General features: G+C 44.9%; 1 protein-coding gene and 1 long non-coding RNA gene across 5 annotated transcripts in view; one reads left to right on the top strand and one right to left on the bottom strand.

Annotated features, from left to right (window-relative positions):
* TSPAN7 (tetraspanin 7) overlaps positions 1-13269 on the bottom strand; it is an 84283-nt gene extending 71014 nt beyond the window's left edge. Inside the window, exon 1 of the mRNA XM_039552187.1 lies at positions 13133-13269. Coding sequence (XP_039408121.1) covers positions 13133-13213 — 81 coding nt within the window. The 5' untranslated portion in view covers positions 13214-13269. The remainder of the gene's footprint in view (positions 1-13132) is intronic.
* On the top strand, positions 11654-21769 carry LOC104686224. 4 transcript variants are annotated; one of them, XR_002044392.3, is made up of 4 exons: positions 12211-12686; positions 17903-17964; positions 18202-18497; positions 18729-21769. It is a non-coding gene; the product is annotated as an uncharacterized LOC104686224 (long non-coding RNA). The 4 variants fall into 4 exon arrangements; XR_751307.4 differs by having other exon boundaries at positions 18202-21043; positions 21554-21769; XR_002044393.3 differs by lacking the exon at positions 12211-12686 and adding an exon at positions 11654-11869 and having other exon boundaries at positions 18202-21769.
* The last annotated feature ends 1464 nt before the right edge of the window (positions 21770-23233 follow it).

The following is a 23233-nucleotide window of genomic DNA, read 5'->3' as shown; positions in this document are numbered from 1 at the left end:
GCCATTCCGCTCTGCTCTCAGCCTGACCAGCTGGGCAATAGCCATTACAAGGGATTTTAGACGGAACTGCACAGGACCATCGGAAGAAAACCAGCCTGTCATTCACCCACTCAGATTCAAGATGCACGCTAGGATGAATGATCACATCTTTCCATGAGCTGTCACTGCCTACACCCACCAAACACCAAAATACACCTTAATCCAGGCTAGTGAAAAGCCTTAATTTAACTCTGACACAAAACCAAGAGCAGCCAGCATTAACTTCTTCCAGAAGGGTCTCACTGGGATGTGGGAGAAACCACAGGCTACAGAATAGGCTCTCAGCATGAACAAACTCCCTTCTACTTGAAGAAATCCCCGAATAAAATGTGTCCTCCAAGCAGTAAGTTGCCTGAAATCCTTTCCCTTATTACCTCTTCTAGCCTTAAATGGCAGCTTGGAAGCCCACACTGTGTTTCCCAGCACAACCTCTGCCCCAGTAGGTGCTAGTGCCCTTTTCCTGTGCTAAAGCAGAGTCCTGAAAGCTGCATCCCCACACAGATGGGAAGTTCTTTGTAGCTGTCTGATAACAATTTATCAAACAAACTGTTAATAACTCTGTCGTAATATCCGCTGCATGAGTAAACTAGAGACAAACTCTTCTTGAGCTAAGAAGTCAACCCAGTTCCTAGAAGCACTTGACAATCCCACTCACAAAATCTGGCAGAATCCAAAAAAGACAAAATTCTACATACTGGTCTTTAACCAGAACTCCATGTCAGCAAAATCTTCCTCCATGTCTTCATGTCCACAGCAGGGTAAGAGTAAGCAAACCACCTTGTTCTGGAGGTCACCACTTAAACCTGATCCTGCTTGTCACACTTGGAACATACCGTGGAGATAACAGATCGCTGGCACTTAGCACAAAGAGGATGAGGACATTCTTAAGCAGGCACACCGAGTCTCCTCCATAGGGAATTATGTCAACATGCTTGTGCCCCAGCCAAAAGATCTTCCAAAATAAAGGTGAATATCCATCTACAGAAATGTGCACCTCTTTCCCTGAAGGAAAACTATCCTCCCTATGCCCTGCATGACAGGATTTTTTTTCCCCCCCACAAAATGGCTTGCCTGATCTAGGAAGTCAGGAAAGTTGCATGGATCATTCCCAGCTGTGGAAGCTCACTCATCTGGGGCTTGCTCTCATGCACCAGCAGCTCACCTCCCTCCCCCAAGATATTGGGCAGCCTGAAATGCTTTTTCCAGAGCAAAAATACAGCTTCAGAATAAAGAAGCTTCATGGTGCATCAATTTCATAGCTCAGATACAGCCAGCTGCTCCATCATAGTCTGTCTCCACAAGCAGCATTCATTTGACTTCTCAGAAGCATTCCTATACTCTACAAGTAACATCAGGTAACACTAATTTTTAATTCAGTTTGCTATTCCTGCAGTTGAAATGATGCAGATGTCAAAGTGAGTGCTACAACATAATAATTATTACAGTTAGGGACCTAAAATAACTAACTCACAGCTGTGCCACATCTTAGACATATTGCCTGACTTGCATCAGTGGCTCAGTCCATCAAATGGACACTCCAGCTATTATTCTTTAAGGACTACCACTGGTAAATAAATCCAAAGATTTAGTTTTGCCCTAAAAAATTACACAGTGCTTCTTAAGAACAGAGAAAATATAACATACAGCTATCACTGTTGTAAAAAAATACCACCTTTTCAACATACAGGGTGCAGCAGGGGTCCAGTTTTTTCTGAATTTAATCCAGACAGCGTGCACTCTGCCATGCCCTCTGATGCCAGCCATAACACCCAGCATTTATTCATCCACCAGCTGGCTCATGTGTGGTCTTGCACTACACCATCTCATCAACACTTGGATAAGTCTTTTGCTCTTGTATTCTTTCAGTTTAGGCTTTGTTTTCATAGAAGCTGCAAAATTTTAAACACAATTCTACCTCTTTTAGGGTCCATCTAAGCTTCAGTGGAACTACCACACCAGAGGATCAAACATCTTCTTATAAAATGATTTTGTGCTGGAAAGCCACGGGGTAACCAAAGCAAGTCTAGAGACCAGAGGCAGAATTTGACTTGACAGTGGAAAGGGAAAAAATTTATCCTGTTGAGATATCCAGCACAAGAATGATAAACCCTCCCAGCCCCATGTCTATAGAAAGTCTGTGGAATCCAAGCCAGAATAACTTTCTGTTTCACCAAACCTGAATATTAAGCACAGGTGAGTTCCAAAAACCATTGCCTGACTGCATAAGACAGTTTGGTCCTGTTTGTTTCCCACTGCATTTAAGGAGAGCAAGATGATGTTGCAAGACATTTTACACCTTTCATATGGACCAAGCCAAGTCCACGTACATGTGCCCACCAACCAGAGCTGATGTAATTCTTCTTGAAATGTCCTTTTATTTGATATTCTTTTGCTTACCAGTATTGCACTAACATATGATGTAGAGCAAATATGTTTTCAAAAGGGAAATTTTACTGTCACACAGACTTGGGCTTGGGGAACAACTGATCAGCTGGTTAATGGTACTAGAAGAAAAACTGGGTAATTGGCTGTTCTTCAGTGATGAGGTGGCTCTTACTCTTACATCATTAATAACTTGATTGATTGCCAAAGAGCTTAGCATGAAATTCTTCTCTATATCCTTCAGATTTAAAGGTCTGCAATCTTATATATTTTTCATAATCAATAGTGCTGGAAAAATAGGAATTCACTTTGGTCTAACACCTGGCATGACACTGGAAAGCCAAGCACTTAATAAAATTAAGAGAAGAAATCAACTAAAAAAAAGAAGTGGTTGTGGTTCGGTTATATTCTTGACCATTTGAGGATTGCATTGCATTTGGGGGTTGCACTAGGGGATTGCATTGCTCTAGGAAACAGCCCAGCTTCTTGCTTTAATACTGGATGTTCTTCATGGCACATGGATTAATCCTGTCTGGTTCCCCAGCAATCTGAGGTCAGTGAGCAGTGGGGGAAGGAACACATTAAATCTGATACTTCTGTTAAAAAATAGCTATGGTGCAGCATGCTCAGGTTTCTGTACAACAGGGACCAGGTTTGTTTTGTGTTAAAGAGTATTACATGCATGTCATGCCAGCTCACAGAAACTGAGGCAACTTTTCCATATCATTCTGATCAATTCCATGAGCTGAAAATTCTCTCTACCACGGACATACCTATTTTGAGTACAACCATCTCTTCACAAAACAACTAGCTGTTGCTTACAAAATACAAAAGTCCTGGGACTGGGAGGTTTTATTTTTGTTGCTGGTTTTAGCTGAAAATTACACAAGTGCTGGATGAAATACTGTTTATTACCACACTGGATGGTCCAGCACATCCCCTGCAGTTTGTAATTTCACTGGCTGGTGAGCACAGAGGGACAGCTCACCCCACACCTGCCTGGTGGTGCTCTCCCTCTGGCCAGGAGGCTGCTGGCTGTCCCCTGGCTGTGGCAAGGACCACCTTGGATGGGTCAAGGAGCAATGGTCCTGTCTTGCACGTCTCTCTGGTGAGAATGCCAGTAAACACAGCTGAGGGTGGGTGAAGTCAGTGCTGAGCAGGGGACAAAGAGCAGTGAGCTGCCCTTTCCATGCTGGGAGGAGGCTTAGTGAAAGCATTACTTTGAAGCTGGAGACCAATGGGGAAAGGTTGAAAAAGGAGTCTTTTTTTCCATGAGGAAGTATTTATCTTCAAGGCCATGGGCAAAAACAACAGTTGCCCCATCCTGCTGGTGAGAGTTTTGCACGAGTGCTCTGAAAGCTGCGCAGGCATCCTGCACACACTCAGTAAATGCAGCAAGGTCACGCTGCCTCCTGGAAAGGCTGTTATGTGTCCCCAGTCCTACCTGCCATGACAAAAATAAACCTGTAAGGTCGTCTCCATGAACTACATTTTTTTCTTTTTAAATGGTGTGACCTTCTGTTGGAAAATCCTGATTCAATCCCTTTGCATCAGCTCCTGTTTTGTGAGAACAGGTAGCAAGGATACACCGAGGCTTGGCTTGTATGTTCCAGGAAATAATGGGGAAACATTCCTGACAGTCAGATCCCCAACATCTTGAGGTCCTGGTTCTTTCTTCAGGAGTTTTTAAATCGCACTTGCACAGTAAAAGCAAAACCCTGAAGAGTGCAGGTGATGCACAGATGGCCTATAAGTTGTTCTGGGATAAAAGAAATCAATTTAAGCCTCTAGATTATTTGACCCACACGATTTAACTCAGCAGTTTTCCTGAAGTATACTGGAAAGAGGAACTCAGTTCCAGGTAACACTCAAGCTGCTCTCAACATTTACAAGAAACTGCAGCTTCAACTGACTCAAAGACTCAGCTATACAGAAAAGCAGCTCTAGCATAGCATCAATGACCTGAAAACACAGGAAATTCGGAAAAAAATTCTCAAAAACATGCAATAATATCAGCTTCTGGTTTCCTCTAAGACATTATTTTGCAGGTAAATTGAATCATGCTCTGTCTGCAATCAGTGCACACCACAGAGCAATAAATGCTACATCCAGCACAGGGCAGCTGCACCAGTGAAAATGAACCCAGCCATAAGATGCAGCCATCAGGGAGAGCATCAAGGTACTGAGGGTCACCTATCTGTATTTGTTTCCTTTTTTTGTTTTCAAAGGGAAACAGAAGTGACATGCACTTAATTATGTTCCCATTCCAAGCCTAATTAGAGCCAGTTAGATGTTAAGTACTATTGAAGTGAAACAGGAGGATTGAGTTTCTACCTATTCTTCTATCTATTCTGTTAATGCATACCTGGAAAGTGTCTTCTCTTTTATCTTAACCTATTCTTCCAGGAATGAAAGGCACAGCTTTCATGGCATATTTCTGATGTGTTGGCTGTCTTTTGATGCAGTGGTGGCTACAACAAATTGTAATGAAAATGCTTTGGGCAGGAGACTATTAGGGAACACAACAAAAATCATGTGTTCTCCATTGCAGGAAATTTGCAGCAATCGTCCATATCAAATAGCTTTTGGAATTGACTTGGACATGTTTCCATAATCTGTTATGTCCTCCACCTTTTCTTTGGTTGAGGTCAGGGCAGAGCATCCAGACAGCCCCAGCAAGCTGCACACTGCCGTTCACCTTTGAATTATCTTCCAGCATGGACAAGAATTCCTGTCCAGGTGTATATCCTTGCAGACTGCATGGGCCTGCAGACCACAGTTCCCCATCTCCTCCACAGAATTTCACCTCTGCCTGGGCTCCAAGCCTCAGACACAACTTTCAAGCCTTGGTACTGCCCAACTGCACTGATGCAACACATGCCATGACACAGCCTGTGGTGCCGTCAACTGGGCTCAGCTTCAAGTCCAGAAACAAAAAAAAAGGATTTCAGTGCTACCTGGCATACTCAAGAAATTCTCATTTCTTTGAAAACTTCATTTTTTTTAGAATTTCCCAAATCACTAAGTTTTTATCACTGAGAAGACTACCTACATCAGAAATGTCAGGTTTTGATATAGCTCCCATTTACTTTCAGAAACATACAAAATGAGCAGTTTTTCGTATTCTTTTGCCAAAAAATGCAAGAAATTTTCCAAACACTTCAAAGTTGCTTCCAGATGGAGGCCAACCCCTGAGAAACTCCGTCCAAATGATAACTGTTTTGAAAACTTATCAAATGACTAAATCAGCATGGCCTAGCTGAATCTTCAGTTGCAGGAGATGTACTCATGTCCTGCAGTAAGAATTCCTCATGTGCTGAGTTGCAAACGTGGTTTGCTGGTGGCATTTGGTGCCATTTGCTGTTCCTGTGCACTGCATCCTCTGAAGCAGTGCCCTTAATGTGGTCAGGAACAAGGTCCTGAGGAACTTGTCAGCTTCACTGACAGCTTCAATCCTGTGGCAGCAGCAGGTCTGAGCTGATCATTCCTGTTCAAAGGCATTAAGGCACTGAGTGGTTATGTGGGTCAGATAGCAGGGGCTTCCTTCTCTTCCCAGTTTTAGGGAAATATAAGTGCTCCTCTTTGTATGATATTTACAGAGTTTCTTTTTCCCTCTCTTCCTTCTCTGCAGCACCTTATAAGCATGCCAACCTTTTCCTTAGGTCTGCTCCCAAGATCCAGAGACTTCTGCAGATTAAGTCCATCACGTCATTATTCGCCCCATCCCATTCTCCTAGCAATTAAACTCTTAAAAGGGGCTAATTTGAATACAATAATAGAAAAAGAACATTTCAATTTGATCTGTCCAAATCCACATTCAGCTCAAACCAAACCCAACCTTTCCTCAAAGCTCTCAGCAAATATCTCCCAATAATAAATGATGGCAAGACACAATTTCACCTTCTGCTCAGCCCAGGCTGTTGGTGGATGTGGTGAATCCTGCCTGGCTTTTGGGAGAAGGTCACTGACAGTATCACACAGTGATACTGTCAGCCACCAACTGAACTCAGCACAGATATTCAGGGAGATGGGAAAAGCAAGAAACAGAGAGAGAAGGGGGGCTGCTTGCTTCCTTTAAAGATTTTAGCACTGTCCCCATAAACACAGAGATGAAAAAAGCACATCTGGAAAACATCTTGGGAAACACCACGTGGAAATTACAGCAAAGTTAGTATTAACAACATTAATTTCCACTCTTTTATGGCAGCTCCTAAAAATCCTGTGTCCTACTCCCAGGGCTCAAAGAACCAGCTCTGCTATGAAGTAAAGATAATCCAGTAAGACACAAGTGTGCCATGCTTTGGAGTCCCTTCAGTGCAAGGGAAATTCAAATGCTTCCCTCTCCTAACCCAGAACTGTTACAGAGACAGAACATATCAGCCATCTGCCCACCACCATGAGAGAGAGCTAAGATGGAAAGAAGCCTGCTCTGCCCATGTGAAGGATCTCTTCTCTGCAAGATGATTAAACACTAATTAATAGAAATAAGCCTAAAGAAGTAACATTATGCAAATAAAAATGTCCATACAGTATCTGTCATCTGCTCCCCACAGTCACTTCTGGAGTCCTGCATTCTGTTCTAAAGATTCAGACGCCGAGGTTTGCAAGGCACTGAGACCAACAGGGCTGGAAAGTAAAAATTTGGTGGTTGCAGAACAGACTCAGCACTACAGCAAAGCCTCTGTAACAAGCGTCACTGGGCTTAAACAGCATGTGAAAGATTGAAGGAGATGTTTCTGCAAGCTTACATGCACAAAGAGCCTTTCTAGATATTCATCTATTAACTCACTGGCACGTAAATTTGTAGGACATTTGCAACAACAGAAGAAATGATGATAAAAATCCAGAGATGGAGACAACTAACGGTACCAGGTAACCTAATTTCCCTCCCTGACAGCACAGGGAATTGATAAATAGACACAGAATCAGAGATAAAATCAGATTATTGGATCCATTTTAAATTCCCCTGGTTTACCTACGATAATTGCCTCCATTTCCTTGACAAGCAAGGCTGGAATGAACCAGCATCCAAGGACTCTACCGCTGTTTTCAAGGAAAACTGCTAACAAGGCCTCCCTAGCACCTTTCCCTAGAATTTACATTTACCCTGTTTAGGCCACACAACAGGTTGCTCAGAGCACAAGGGAATGCTAAACAGCCAAATGTTTACTACACATACAGTGGTACTCCTCCACAGCCTCATTCCCTTCCCTGTGAAAAACAAGGGCTCCTGCCACTGCTTGGTTATGAATGCATCCTATGCCTTCCCAAATAGAATGGAGGCAACTTCAATTCACCCATTATCCCCCTTCACCAGTCCAAACTGACCCCTGAATGTGAAAATGTCACCATCCTCAAACTACAGAACCGTCCTGATACAAACTCCAAGGTCAAGGGGTCGCACTTGCCGAGAGGCAAGAACAGCTCCACAAACAGAAAAGGATCATTTAGCCAACAGGCAAAGTCAATTATTCCATTAAATGAGTTGTACAGTGCTAATTTGTACCATAAACACACAATTTTCAGAATGTGAAAAATCCCACCCAAAACCCCACTAAACTAAGCCAAGCTGGATACACTGCCCAAAGGATCTTAGAAAGCTGACTCTGGAGTTATGGTTTCAAACACCATCTTGCTGTTTTTTGGTTGTTTTTTAAATCCAGTTATTTATTTAACCAACAGAGTTCACCTTGGGCTATGCTCACTAGAAAACACTATTATCTTTAATCTTTCATGTATATCATTATGAGAACAGACCAGAAAACAACTGACTTAAGGAGGCAACTGCAAGAGGTTTGTGCCTGAACAGTGGAGCACTTCAAATTTGTCGTGATGGGGGGATACTGTGCACTTTTGAGAGCATGGTTTTTCTGGGATTTCAGGTAACTACATGTGAGTAATAACACTTCTTTCTAAAAGTATAGCAGTGTTGACTTTGCAATCAAATGGAACCACCAAAAGATTGAGCAATCTAAGCCACATGGGAAAGCTAAAAATTTCCCAAAATATTTCCTTTAAAACCATCTGCTAACATATATATTTTAAAAGAATTAAAAGAAAAAAATACAGGCATGGTAAGAGGTATTTAAAAGACCAGAAACATGCAGGAACTAATGCAGAAGCACTGGAAAGAAGTTTTGGGGAGAAAACCGGTAATTCCAGCAACCCAGATGGACACTTATAGGGGTGATGACTAATGCCACTAGTAACTCAAAGGGACATGCAAATTGAATCCCACATTATAATGCACAGCTCAGACGGCTGCATTTGAGGATGGGTCAGCAGTTGAGCCATAAATCTCTGCTCCAGAGCAGGCTGCCACACTCACTCTTTGTCTCAGTCATTTCCTGGAAAACAGCTTTGTGAGTCCCTGGAATGGAGGGGCAATGCCTCCTCCACCCTCCTGCTACAGCGGGAGCTGCCTGTCCCAACACCAGAGGTGCTCCCAGCACCCACCAGTGACCTCCTTTTGGGGGAATTCTGAGAAGATGGAAATGGGGAGGCGCTTCAAAGCAGGCACCAACACTTCCCACACCTCCCATCCCAGAGGGGCACTGAGCCCATCGCCCTTCCTGTGGCCATCTCCAGACCCCCTGACCTCCACACCAGTGACACCACATTCCCAGAGTAACTGGCTAAAAGATGAGGAACCATGTGAAAACACGTCATTTCAACCTTGTTTAAAATCACAGCCTCACAGCCAAGCAGCACTTACCTGCCCCACCACTCTCCTGCCACCTGCTAACTTCCATCACACCAGGATGCACAGGTCTGTTTTCAAAGCAATAAAAACTTGGAAAACCAAACCACCACTACTGCAAGTAGCTACCTTAGTTCTAATTTTGTCACATAGCCAAAGACACACCAAGTTCTAAGAACCAAACGGAGTCCCCAAAAACTTTGGAAGATATTCTTCAGATCAGTGACCCACCTTGGAACAATATCTGAATGGATACTCTACTTACACACTTTTATTACATTAATTGACAGCAAGAAAACCCAATTCCAGCAGGACAGCACACACAAAGCACTCATTTGAGTGCCGAGTGTCTCACAGGGCCTAGGATCAGAAAGTAATCACTTTGCTACAGTGCCTATTTGGGGCAACAACAAGCTTTGCATGGAAGACAAAACCCATTTTTCCTCAGCCATGTAACTTTAAGGACAAGTGCATGCACCCTTAAAGCTCCCCCCCCAAAACACATTGAGGCAAGCAGCTAATCTGGCAACAAAATATATTTAGAAGGCTACAATGAAATATTAATTGTACACATGTTTTAAGACCAAAGGTTACTTAAGTACTAGATAAATACAAGATACTGAGGGGTGCTTCAAGGTTTCTCTCTCCTATAAAAAATTCACTTAGAATTCTAATCCAAAATTTATCTTCTCTTAAAAACAAGACAGGCTGTATCTTGGATTTCTATGCAAGCAATTTATGATACCCAAAAGGAAAAATAAAAATAGCTAACAGCCAAGCAGAGGTTTTATCGCCTTTTTTTAATCTACTAGTTCCAAACCAGATGCATTCAGTACAGAATTCTGATTAGGAAAAAAATGGTTGTTGAATTTTTATTACTACATCCCTTAAGGACCAAAAGCGGTAACCTTAGGCATCTGATGTGTTCTATGAATAACAATACATATGAGCACATAAAAATCTTGTTATCTCTGTTTATGGAATTTTTTAACCATGTTGATACATTTACAGAAAGAAGTTGGGAAGTATGGTGAGGGGGAGGAGAGGAAGCTATCAAAATAACAAATACCATTAAACAAAACCTATTTGGAAGGGAACAAGCTATGCAGTGTGAAATTTGAATGAACCGTGTCTCCTCATTATGGTCCTACAGCTCCCATGGAAGTCAGTGCAGCCTCATTTAATGCTTATGCTAAAAGCCTTCACCAATATACATCCGTCCCACAGACACAAATGCAATTCATATTTAACCCTGACAAAACATCACTTGTTGGGGTAACATGCTGTGCACGAAGATTTTCTTATTTTATAAACAATGTAAAACACAGAGAAGTCCTTCATGATGGTTCAGAACAGCTCACTGGTTGCAAAGAAGCATCTTCTCCCCATTGCCTCACATCACCATCCATAGCCACCTGACCCAACAGGCAAAGAAAGGCTTGCCACCACACACCACCCTGTCACAGGATGAATTTCTGCCCTGTGTTGTATCACAACTCCATTCCCACAGCTAGAAAAGAAACCATACAAAGAGCAGCTAAGCAACGCAGAGCTTTCTCCTTCAGAAATCAGCTTACAACCTCTCCAAAAAATGTGGGAAAGCCGTCAGAATAAAAATTTACAAACCAGCCATTTGTGGTGCTGGCATGGTTTCCTTCTGGTATTTAGATCAGTCCAAGAAATAAATTTTAAAAATAGTTCCTCCAATAGAATCCTTCCCATATTTTCAGCTCTGAGAATTCACAGGGACTGAAGTTGAGTTACACTGACTCTGGAGCCAGCAGCTTCTAAGAGTACAAAAATCACCCCAGAAAATAATGGAGGTGGGCGGGGGGTGTTGAGGGAAGTCCATGCGTCCCTCAGCTCTCAAACTTGTCTAAAGAAAAGAAAATGAGCATGCAGCCAGAGCACATCATATTTCTGCTCTCCTTATGGCAATAGCTGCATCCTGCTCCAAATTATTCTAAATGGATTCAGAGCTCAGAAAGGGAACAAAAATGTCAACTAGTTTTTGTTCTTCCTCTTAGCACAGAAGAGCTGATAAAGACTCAGAATCTACAAATCCTTTGCTGTCTTCTTCCACTGAGACCTGCCTAGGTTTCCCTAGTCTGGTGCCTTGAGAAACCAGATGCAACAGCAAGCATGAATCTTCATTCTCCTTTGATCATGGCCATAGGATTCTGTCTCCAACCACTGATTTCCTCCTCCTTTTCCAGGCTCAGGGAAGAGGACAAACAGAGACTCTGGCAGCTGTCGAATGTTAGGTAACTGGAAGAGTGGGCCATGCCCTTGGAGAAGATCAGGACACGCAGAAGCCTGACCCACAGTTCAGAGGAAAAGTCTTCTCAGCAGAGCATCCCACCAGCACAGCTGTGTTGCAGGAGCCCAACCAGAGCCCAGCTGTGTTATTTACCCTACCAGGTCCCAGCTGTCAACCTGGCCTGGCATCCTGACAGCCTACGGCACAAATGCCCTTAGCCAGCTGCTTGGCTCGATGTACAATTCTCTCTTTTTAAATGAGATTAGCGCTGGTGAAATGTGCTAGCTCAACGGGCGTGCTGATCCAAGTCCTCTGTTTACTCGGGCTACAGCAGATACAGAGATCACTTTTAAAAAAATCTGTGATTTTAAAAGATGCCATGAATTCGCCTGAGCTCCTGCAGCTGCTCATTCATCACAGGATGAAGAGGGGTTTATTACAGATCCACTGAGAACTGAGGACTGGAAAGGATGAATCTTGAAACTGTGGTAAGTATATAAACTTAGCCACCTACCTCGAGACTAATGTGAAGGATCTACTTGCCAACAAAAAGCCCCAACAGATGATTCCGGCTTCCTATCCATTTCAGACACATCTGCTGCCCCCAAAATTATTAAAAAAGAAGCGGGGGGGGGATATGTTGAATATGGGGGGGCATGAGGGGGGCCAGTAACACCGAGGTACTGCCATAAGTATGGATTAGCAAAATGTGTTTTGGTTATGCTTTAAAAAAAAAGCCTATGAAGTTACAGTTGAAACAGTTGAAGTCCTATGTTCTCTGTAAAAAAAGTCAAACGTTATTGCCATGAATAATCAATTCTTTGTTTAGAATGCCTTTTTAAGCAGAAAGATGAGGATTTGAGTCACTGTGTTTCACAGGCGCTTTCCACAGCACAAAGCTACTAAACCGACAGAGCACAACCAGCTCCTCTGGCTAGGAAGTGACAAATGCTCCTCAGCGCGCTGTATCGATGATGTGAGGAGCAGGTCTCTAACTGCACACAGCAGGGCCATTATCGTATGTTGTCACCGTGTGCCATTAAAAGGTCTTTAACCTGCCGATCGCCGCCGCGATACGCGGCTCCTGCCGGGGATCTGCTGAGTAACAGGCCGGGACGCTGCGAAAACCTCCAGCCCCCGGGGTCGCCTGAAAAACACGGCCGGGCTGCCAGTCAGGCAATCGCAGCAACTCAATTAATGCATCTGGGTCAGGAAAATGGTTTGCGGGAGCCTGAGCCCGGTTACGAAACGCAGGCAGTGCGGCGGGTACCGCGGCCGGGGCGAGGGCAGCCCCGCTGCGCCCAGGTACGCGCCGGGGGCTCGGGGCGGCATCCCCCGCGCCCCGCGGATGCGGCGGGCAGTGGGGACACGGTCCGGCTGTGCGGACACGGTCCGGCCGGCCAGGGGAGCGGCGGGGAGGGGTCAAGCTATGGAGGCTCTCGGGAAGACCCCTACAACTTTCCCCCGCGAGGGCTCGGGGGGATGTGCTCGCCGCGAGAGGAGGCAAAAGCCATCATTTTTTATACATATATATGTGTGTATGTATATGTATGAGCGCATATATACGTGTGTGTGCATGCAGATCAATATTCCGGCGGATATGCCCCGTCCCCGCACGCCCAGCGGTGCCACCCCGGCGGAGCCGCGCTGCGGAGCCCCCGGTGCCCCCCGCCCCGGGCAGGTGGGGGCCGGGGGGTGCCGGCCGTGTCCGGCGGTCCGTGTTTGCCCGCTCCGCGCCGCGCCGCACTCACCCAGAACACGAAGGAGTAGATGATGAGGAGGGTTTTCAGACACGTTATCACGGGTTTGGTCTCCATTCTCCTCGATGCCATAATACTGAGATCCCGGCTGCAGGCTGGGCGCGGGAGGAGGCGGAGGAGGAGGGAGGGAAGGGGGAGGGAGAAGGGAGCGGGGGGGCGGAGGGAGGTGAGCTCAGCGCCCGGCTGCCGCGGCCGGGCTCACCGCGCCTCCTGCTGCTGCCGCTGCCCGGAGACCCCCGCCCCGGGCCGCCGAGGGCAGGGCACGGGGGGCTCGAACATCATCTGCCGGGCTCGGCCGCAGGGGTGTCATTCACTGGAATTTCTCGGGGAGGGGGGGCTTGAGGTTTTGCAAGATGAGGTGAAAGACACCCCCGGCCGCCCCCTTTCCTCGGGAAGGTGCTCGGAGGCGTTGCTTGGTCTCCTCAGGGGCTTGGGGATGGAGGCGCTGCACGGTCGGAGCTGCAGAGGGAATTGCCCGCAAGGGAGAAAGTATTTTTCAGTATCACGATTAAAACGTGTTTTCCTGCGCAAGCTGCAAAGGTCTGGAGACCACGGCAAGGGCAAGTAACGCAGGTTTGACAGTGCTCTGGTTACAGCCACACAGTCTGCGTGAGCCAGGTTGTACCTGAGAGCAAGAGCTCTGCACCGAAGCCATTTGAGGGACCGGGTCTCGTCCAGCTCTGCGCCTGTGACGTGCCTCTTTTGCAGCTTTAGTGCAGGTGACTGTGTGGAGACTGTAAGATCTGTGACCTATGAGCAGGGCATGAAGCTGGGGTGCTGCTGGAGCCTGGCCTCTAACCTTGGCTTCATGTCAGCCTCGAATCTGAACTCTATCCTAAAACTACTCTGGACATTGAACCCCAGCCTAAACTGATCAGAAACCTCATTCTTCTATGTCTTTGAGACCCTGGGCTTCAGCTGGAACAGACCTGGCTCAGCTCTGCCTGAAGTGACAACACACCCTGGAGAGAGCACACAGCTCCAGAGAGAGCCTGCTTCTCCTCATTGTCACGGCAGCCACCATCCCACTGGGAAATCCAGCTGGGGATGGACTACAGGAAAATAACCATATTAGCCTGGGGATGGAAAATGAGCTGATCCTGCAGAGCCCTGGCAGCAAAGCAGTGGTGTGGGTCTCACCAGCCTCCTCTGGGTGGGAATAAGAAAAAGGTTTGTGAGCTGGCTGCCTCCAGGAAAAGCATGGCCAGAATGAGGGCCCATATGTGCCTTGGCAGCCCAAGCTGCTGCACCAAGACCGTGGGCAGGCACAGAGGGGATGCCTTCAGGGTTTTTTCTGTAGTTCACATTTTGGAGGAGGTTATGTGTGCAGGGCGGTGGATGCTGGAGCACTGCATGTCCCCCCTGAGTGGTGTCCCTGCACACCCCACAAACAGGGTTCTGAATTATACCTTTCATACCACTGCATTAAAAGAAAATCAACACTAAGCAGCGAATCTCCTCAAGCTACAAGAGTAATATAGTTTGTGCAGCTGAGACATATCAAAGTGATAAAACAGCCTTTGCCATACAAGAGACAGTTTTGAAAAACAGAGAGAGAAAAAAATGGTTCCTGAGCAAGTGTTTTTGTAATATGCACAAGTTTTGCCATGATGACTGCTGCAAGATTTTGCTGGGTTTAACTTATGACTTTCAGAGCTACTGTTTCCCAAAACAATGAAGGCATCTAAAGGATGCTTGGAGAGGGAGTATTCTGCAAGAGATACTGGGGTTTTTTTTAAGCAATCACCACTTTTGTGGAAAATTCAGCTGACAGGTGAATAAATCTTTATTGGCTCAGCCATTAAAATGTAAATAAGGGCACTAACTGCAAAAAATTGTATTGACACTAACAACAGTTATAAATATTCACTGTACAAAAATTACACTAAGATTTTTGACAGAAAATAGCTACGAGCAGGAGAATTCTCTTCCTTCCCCTCACACATGGGCTGTAGAAAATATAAATGCTGCTGTCACAGCACAGGGGACAGCAGCCATTTATTTCAGTAGCTATGGTTATACTTCCCCTCCCCTTCAGGTGTTTTTAAGAAAGCATGAAACAAACTATAATATCGATCAGAATGGATATATTGGTAGATGCTGATTTTGACAAAGGCTCACATTTTCTGCCAGTAGCATGTGATTTTAGGTCACTCTGTTCTGTAGTGCCTAATTTGAGATACACCCCCTGAGTCCTCTCAGAAGGATGTGTTGGGGATCTAAACTGCATGAGTGCTTACAAAGCCTCCCTTGATAGTGCTGTTAAAACTTAGAGAATTTTGCACCAGGGAACCAGAGACAAAACAGATGTGCAAGGAGAAAAGTCCACATCAGGAAATACAGCTCCTTTCTTCACAAATGTCAGGCCCTGGAAGGGACAATGTCCTGAGAACTGAGAAACAGAGGCTCCATGATATCTTCACCTGAACCTACAGTCTTCTCACGAGGATGTCTTTGGAGGATCTCTGAGTGCTTTTGGCATACAGTCAAGCAGCATATATTTTATTGGATGTAGATGCAAATTTTGGATTAAAAAATGAGAATGTCTGAACAGAGCTGAACAAAAATCTGCCTGATTACAGCAAATACCATTAAAATATGACAAGAGCTCTGAGCCATCAAACATTTTAGGCTTAAATGGATTACCGAACAATTGCTAGCCTTTATGTGTGGCTTGGAAGCACATCTACCTCTTAAAATTATTTTTATCATAGTTTTGCAGATTTGGGAGGGCAGATTCTCAAGTATTACTTGAATGAAATCAAAGCACACCTTTCTAAAGCAAAATACATTTTCAGTTCTGTAACCCGTGTTTGCAAAGTTGGGAACAAAATTGCTCTCCCCACAGAGAGAACATTCTTGTAGTTATTCAAAACAGGACATTTTTGCCTAACTGTGTCATTTGAAAAATTTTTCTTTAAAACACTAGCAGTTTTCGGGGGATTCTTCTTCAATCTGTAGGCTCCTATTTCTTCATAATGCACAGGGAATATCTTCTGTCTTAGTAAGTTTGTTTGCAAAGCACCAGTCTAGAAGGAGCTCCTTCATTCCATGGCAGAGCATTGTACCATAGATAGTGAAAATGAGGACTTCCATCCTTACCTGAAACTGACCTTGGCTATTTGATGGTTAAATAGAAACTTTCTGGGGAAAGTGGTGGAAAGACATAAAGGTCTCACACCCTTCTGCAATTAAAGCAGGTGAGAAATGTGGTGCTCTGTTCTCTTGATGTCCATTCTGGCCTTTCCTGGATTTGCTGTGGTGCTGTTGAACGTAAAGGCTGCAACCTCTGCTGTCCTTTTTTGGGCATTCAGGCTTATAATCCACACTCACTTCATCCTCCCTGGAGAGCAGAGGTTTGAGGGGTTTTTTGTCCTTTTCTCATTGCCCCTGTCTCCATGTGGTCTGCCAGTGGCTGTCCTCAGCTGGTGGAGCCCACAGCCTGTGTCAGTCCATTGCAGAGCAACAAGCTTTGTGGCAAAATGCCGGAAGCAGGAGGAAAAATGAGTGTCTGATAATTTTGTTGCACTCACGTGTCTCAGGTGAGTTCAGGTAACTCCGTACAGGTCCCACTGACACCTTTACACCATAATTCAGCTCTAAGAAAGCAGAGCTCTTGCACAGCAGCCAGATTGTCACGTGGCTGGTGGCTGCATGCTTTTGGCAGACACATCAGTGGGACCAAGCTGTCAGGCCCAGGACCCAAAATGTGTCTGCTGAAGATGCCTCAGGCTTTATAGGTCCCCAAGGAGGAGACGTGGGGTTACAAAGCCAGTGCCAGAGAATGATTTCCCAGAAAAGATTCTGTCAGGAGATGAATGTAGTGTTGACAAAATCAGCCAAGGTGTTTCCATTTACCACCACTTGGAAATAAAGGGCCCGTCTCCTGCAGGACAGGCATAAAGGAGCAAATATAGACATCATCTTCAGTAGTTTGGTAACAGGTATGAGTTAGCATGTAATGCATATTTAGCACCAATTCAGCATAAAGGGCTCATGGGATGGCTCTGCAGTATTGAGATCATAGTGCCACCTCAACCTGATGGACAAGCAGTACATGTTTGCACAGGAAGAAACAGCAATGCTAGGAAACTTTCTTAAAACTTTTAAGAGGGTCTTTAGGATGCTTTCTAGGCAGCACATCATGCGTTATGAATTATGCTCAGTTTATGCTCTTATGTTAGGCCAAAAAGAGATGTCCTTTATCTCATTTCCCTTCAGAGTAGACATGTAATATCTGGCTTTTATCAGTAACTTTGATACAAATAAGCTTTTCATAACTTTTCCTATTTCTCAGAAAATGCCTTGATTTGAAAGGGAAGTTTATAGCTGTTTTGTAGGTAGGTACTTCTCATGGCCTGTGATGACTTTCCTGATTACTCCAAAGCTTTGTGAAGTGTCCTCTTGAAGGGAATGAAACATAAATACATTTGTGACTAAGCATAACTACCACAACAGGACAAATTAAGATCACCAACATTTACAAAGGGAGGGTGGAGGACTTGGAAAAGATAAGAGGTCAGAAAACAGATACACAAAGAGCATATAAATACACAAAGAGCATGTCTATATTATTTCAGGAGAAGCATTATTACGTCTCCAAATGATGGGAGTTTTGACACATAGAAAGAAAAATTGAGCCATACCATTTTATTACCTTCATCTTTAGCAATAAAGTGACAATTAACCCTGCACATTTGTCAAGTCACTCAAATTTATTTGTCACCCTGTATTTTCTCTGCTTTTTTCTTTTCTTTGTAGTTATGAATAACAATACCAGATTCTGTCCTGGTGTCCCTGGATTACCTGGACATTTTCTTAAGGTCAGTAGATAATTTATAATAGCCTTGGGAGGAATTAGGTAATTTCTTCTTCTGGAAAGATCAATGTGAGGGGCTAAGAAACATCTATGAGGTCCCGCTTCTCCATGGTTTTCTGTTGTTTAGCTTCTGTCAGGAAGCGTGGTTGGGCTGCACCTTAAACTGTGAACACCAAAGCATTCAGTACTGCTTGCATTTTCCTCCCTTTCCTTTCTTGACTGTGCCATTCGTTTCCACTAGACTTCTCCTTTGACTGCCCTGAAGCAAATGCAAGCAGAACTGAGGATCTCAGCCTCTTCTCCAGCGCTGGCAGAAGTTATCCATTGTCATCGCTGGTCTGTGAGTGTTTGCAGAAGAAGTAGGGGCAGGAGAGCAAATTCCAACTTTTCTGTTCTGCAGCAATCCCCTCGGCAGATGCAGGGTCCTGGCTGACATGGAAGTGTCTGCATATAGTGTGGTATTTTCTGGGCAGGGTAAGCCTGGCTACCTGCAAGGACCTGCAAGGCCCTGGACCTCGTCTCTGACAGCAATCACAGGTAAGTACATGGGGGAGGACCCTATCCTCTTGCCTGGGGTGCTCCTACTTTTGTTGCCCCAGCTGCAGACTCTGGATTATTTGTGTCAGCCCTAAGAGCCCTGCAGCAAAAGTGTTCACAGCCTTTCAGCAGAGACCACTCCAAACAGTTACACAAACAGTTACACTTTGGAAACAGGTTTGAGAAAGCTTCATTTTCCCTGAGGCTTGCTTTTCCTTGTATGCATCTCAGGTCTAGTTCCAGAGGAAAGGAAACCATAGCCTAAGTCTTGTGCAGCTATTTAAGCAGAAAAGGAATTCTGGATGTCCTCAGGTTATGGAGAGCGGGATGGGGAAAGCTCAGGTGTGAGACAGCTGATGGACCATGGACAACATGGATGCTGCTGAGGGAGGTAATGGTATGAAATGTGGTATTCCAGGGGACAATGTGAAAAGCACCACAGAGGCCATGGGAACACCAAGAGCTCTTTAATAAATAGCCATGCTCAAGGTAAGATGAGACAATGCACACAGTGAAAGGAATTTGAGGTACACTGTATGAATTTTGAGCCAATGTGTTCTGTCTTGGTATGGTGTGTGGGTTTCCTTCTGCTCCTCTAAACAATGGCTTCTCTTCATGTCCTCAAGATAAAAGATGATTGATTTTTAAAGCTGATGTGTATTTTACAGCAACATGCTAGTGATGAAAAGAGAGAAAATTACAACAAATTTATAGGCAACATGTTTTAGCAAATAGAATTATGCTATATAAAGCAATAATGTTTAAAAACCAATTCATTACAGGTAAAGTGTACGACAACAAATCTTAATACAACCAAAGAAACAAGATTGATAGAGCACATCTTGTGCCACTATAGGCAGAGTTCTTGACTTTTCAGGACAGCCTGTTGCATGTTGCATACAGGTATCTGTTACATGAGCACACAAAAGCTCTGGCTCCAGCTTTCAGGCCCAGCTGCTCATTGTGGAGCAGACTCCTTCCCTGTGATGCTGGGGAACGGGGCAGACATGAACTGCTCAGACCCTGCTTGTTTCTTGGATGAGCTGAGAGGTGCACAAGAGCAGCTCTTCTTCCCTTGCAGAGGATTTTCTTGCTTTGTGCCCCCATCCCTTCCTTCTGGAGGAGCAATCTGTTCCCTGGAGACACTCACTGCTTGTCCCTCTCAGGCTCCCTCAGTGAGCAGCCTCGTTTCCTCCACAACCACACAGCGATTTCCTGAGCCACTGGGCGAGGAGCTCTGCTCCTCTAAGAGGAGGAGCAGCAAACAGCTGTGTCTCAATTGGGGCCAGTCTGCCAAGCACTGCCTGTCTGACCCCCAGCACACCCTCCTCCCCTCCTGGGGTCTTCACTTCTTGGGCGCCGAGCCGGCCTGGCTGGGGGGTGCAGGTGTCACACCTTGAATCAAACATTTGGGAAGACACCTGGAGAAGCCTTGGTGAGGATGGAATGGCTGTCCTTCTCTCCGGAGGTGCCCTTAGGCTGGGCACTCCCCTCATGCCCTGCAGCCACTCCGCAGCCGAGCCTGTGGCCATGCCTGTGCTCCAGACTGGCCACACACCCGAGATGGGCCCGGGTCAAGGAATGCAAGAAGCACACGCAGCTTGTTCACAAAGCCTGCCTGGCACTGGAAACAAAGCACCATATGCTCGAGCAGCCGGAGCAAAAGGACGAGCCCAAGGCAAAGGGAGCCGGGAGCAGAAGGGCGAGGGAGGTGCACAGGGGAAGCACCAGGACACCTTGTTCATGCTCCCCCACTCCTCCTTATGGGCACTGGGGGGTGACTCAGAGGTGCCTCCTCTCCTCTCCCCGCAGCTCTGAGGGGGTGCGTTCCCCACTTCATTTTCTGATACCCTGCCTCTAGGGGCAGTAGGTGGCTACTCTATGGGCATCTTCCCCTTTTTACTGCTTTTGGACACCGTCACCGCCCTCCTCTTTGCCTTACAGCCTCCCCTGCTGTCTTAGCTGCAGGTGAAACCAATGGCAGGATCACTAACCTGGACAAGGAGATGAGGTCCTGTCCATGTGCCATGGTCCCAGCACAGAGCACGGCAGGCAAGCTCTGGTGCCACTGTCACTGACACCTGAGGCACCAAGGGTGCCTGCACTGCTGGCCTGTCATGCTGGGCCTGTTGCATCCAGGCTCAGACTGGAAAGATGCAGAGTTTTAATTAACAGGGAATCAGCTAGGGCTTTCCTTTTTAAGGATGCATAGTGGGGGCTGATAAAATTTTGTTTTGGTTTTTTGGCTTTGAAATGTGTGACTTCCATGTTTGTCCTAAATTGTATGTATTTGTTAACATTTCTTCTTTTCCTGGACAACCTCCAGAAATATACCTGTATTAGGAACTGAGAAAAATAGTTTATTGACTCATTTGAAATATTTTTAACCATGTCACTTGTATTCAATACTCAGTTTCATATAGGGAAAGAAAACATAAAACCAGGGCTGCATAAACATCACCACTACAACACGCTGTGGAAACAATCTCTGAAGAGCCCCCTGCGTTGTCCAGCTCTTCCTGGAGCTTCTGACCCAAGAATCACAGGTCAGCCCCAGAACATCCCGTGTCTTCTTGCTGTCACGCTGGCCTCATGGATGAGGGATACAAAGCGTGCCTTCAGCCCCTGGGAGTCGCTGCAGGTGTCCCAGGGACACTTGTGTGGAACATCCCCTGTGGGGAGGAAGAACTCAGCAAATCTCTTAATCATCACTTTGGTGCCTGAGAACTTACAGGCCTTAGAAAATGAACTTTGTCTGACTCTCCTTTTTTTCCATTTAGTGTTTTCCTTCCACCTTACATTTTACAGTCCTCTCCAAAGCCCAGCCCAGCCTGCAGACCTGCGCAGGATCTTCTGTCCCGCAGAACAGGTTTAGGGAGGTTGTCATGTGGCAGTTCCACGATGTACATAAGTAAGGGAGCTACAAGGACTGCACATGTCACACAAAACCAAACTAAATTATAGGCTGCTTTTCACGGGTTTCTGGTGACTTCAGAAGCACAGCAAGGGCCTCTATAATAGTTATGACTTACTGACATGGTATTATTTCTGTGCAGGAGCAGGACAATGAAGACACAGGGTGGTTGCACCATGGAAGCAGTACCATAGGGAAAGACTTCACCATTTCCATGCAGGAATAAAAGAACAAGGCACACCTTTCTGGGATGTGTTTTGATGCAGTATTTGGTATTTAGTGCCTGGATAACATTACTGACCTTCAGAACTTTGCTGTACTCAGTAAAGTAGTATCAAATAAAATACAAAGTTCTACATTTGCTTCCTCCTGAAGATTTTTCTGTCAAACTGGGTCAACTTCTAAGTAAAGCAGGCGATCATTTTAGTCTGTCAGCACTGCAAAACTAGCTGGGTATTTGAAAATTACTTGTATGCTTGAAAATGTTGTGGACTCTGGATTTGGCAGTCAATATTGTTTAAGATCTGATGGTATATAATTCAAAACCTGAGCCTTTCTGCTTTGCTTAGCTTACCATTATTTTAGCAAATGTTTGTTTTGGTGGGGATTTGGGGGTTATATGAGCAAATAAAAGCTCCATAATGATATTTTTTCCAATACTGAAAATAAAAAATAAGCCAACATCCCCCCAGTTTTTTAAGCAGTAGCATTTGCCACCTTTATAAAAACTCTATTATAGGCATGGAAGCAAATCATAAAACTGCTCTGCCCAGGTCTGCAGGGGAATCAAACAGATGGCAGATCCCACTGCAGTTTGGATGAAGATTTCATAGCTAGATAGACAAGAGAATAGTCAAGGTCAGTGATTAGGTGAAAACTGTGCCCAGATTTTCTTCAACTAGGAGCATGTACAGCCTTTCTCACAAATTTAGAGGAAATGCACCAAACCCAGAAATTCTTTCACAACCAGGATCAAATGCCCTCAGTATAAGACAATATTGCAACAGGGGCAGAATGCGCTTGCTTAACTGGCATTTTTAAGATTAAAATTAGAATTAAAACTATTTTTTCCAAATTTATGCATGTATATGTCAGTATGTATTTTTAAATACTGTTAAATCTGCAGGCAGTCATACACCAGATTGTAAATAATATTAATTGTGAATTTTGACAGCCAAAATGATTCTCAAATAATGGTTATTGTTATTCAATCAGTACTGGGACCAACATGCATGTAGAGCTCTTGGCAGCTGATTTTTTTTTCTCTGTGCTTGTGTCTTTTATGCCCTCACAAATGTCTGAATTGAGAAGTTGTGGCTTTAAATGGAAAATTTCCTCCCTGATTTGTTGTGTTCTTTTAAAAACAAAAACCCCAAGCAATTTAGTTTGTGATATACATCAGGCTCAGCTACACAGATCTGGAGGCTGTATTTCGTTTATGTCGTTAGTCTGGTTTTAGTTAATTTTCACTTCCAGATGTCTCTTGTGCATGTTGGGTTGTTTTTTTTCTTGTGGTTAACAGGATATAAATTACCTTGATAGGACGGAGCTGTTTGCTCTGTTTTACTTGTTTAATTTCTGGATACGTTTTACCGAGCCCGATCCCTCATCATCACAGAATAGATTTTACTGGCTTCGAACACAGATTTTATTACAGTTATTTACTGGCATGAAATATGCACAACTCAGTGAAGAATCACCCCTGCAGTCTGAGTGATTGTTTTTTCTTTCATTAAGAGGGCACAAAGACCTGCTCTGGCAAGGGCTGGGTTCAGCTCTCAAAGTACTGAGGAACACAAGGACTCCAGTCAGCCTGGCTGAA

This window comes from Corvus cornix, chromosome 1, assembly GCF_000738735.6.
Source record: "Corvus cornix cornix isolate S_Up_H32 chromosome 1, ASM73873v5, whole genome shotgun sequence".
NCBI classification, from domain to species: domain Eukaryota; kingdom Metazoa; phylum Chordata; class Aves; order Passeriformes; family Corvidae; genus Corvus; species Corvus cornix.
Note: the sequence above shows the minus strand (reverse complement) of the source record. Positions and strands in the feature narration are given on the sequence as shown.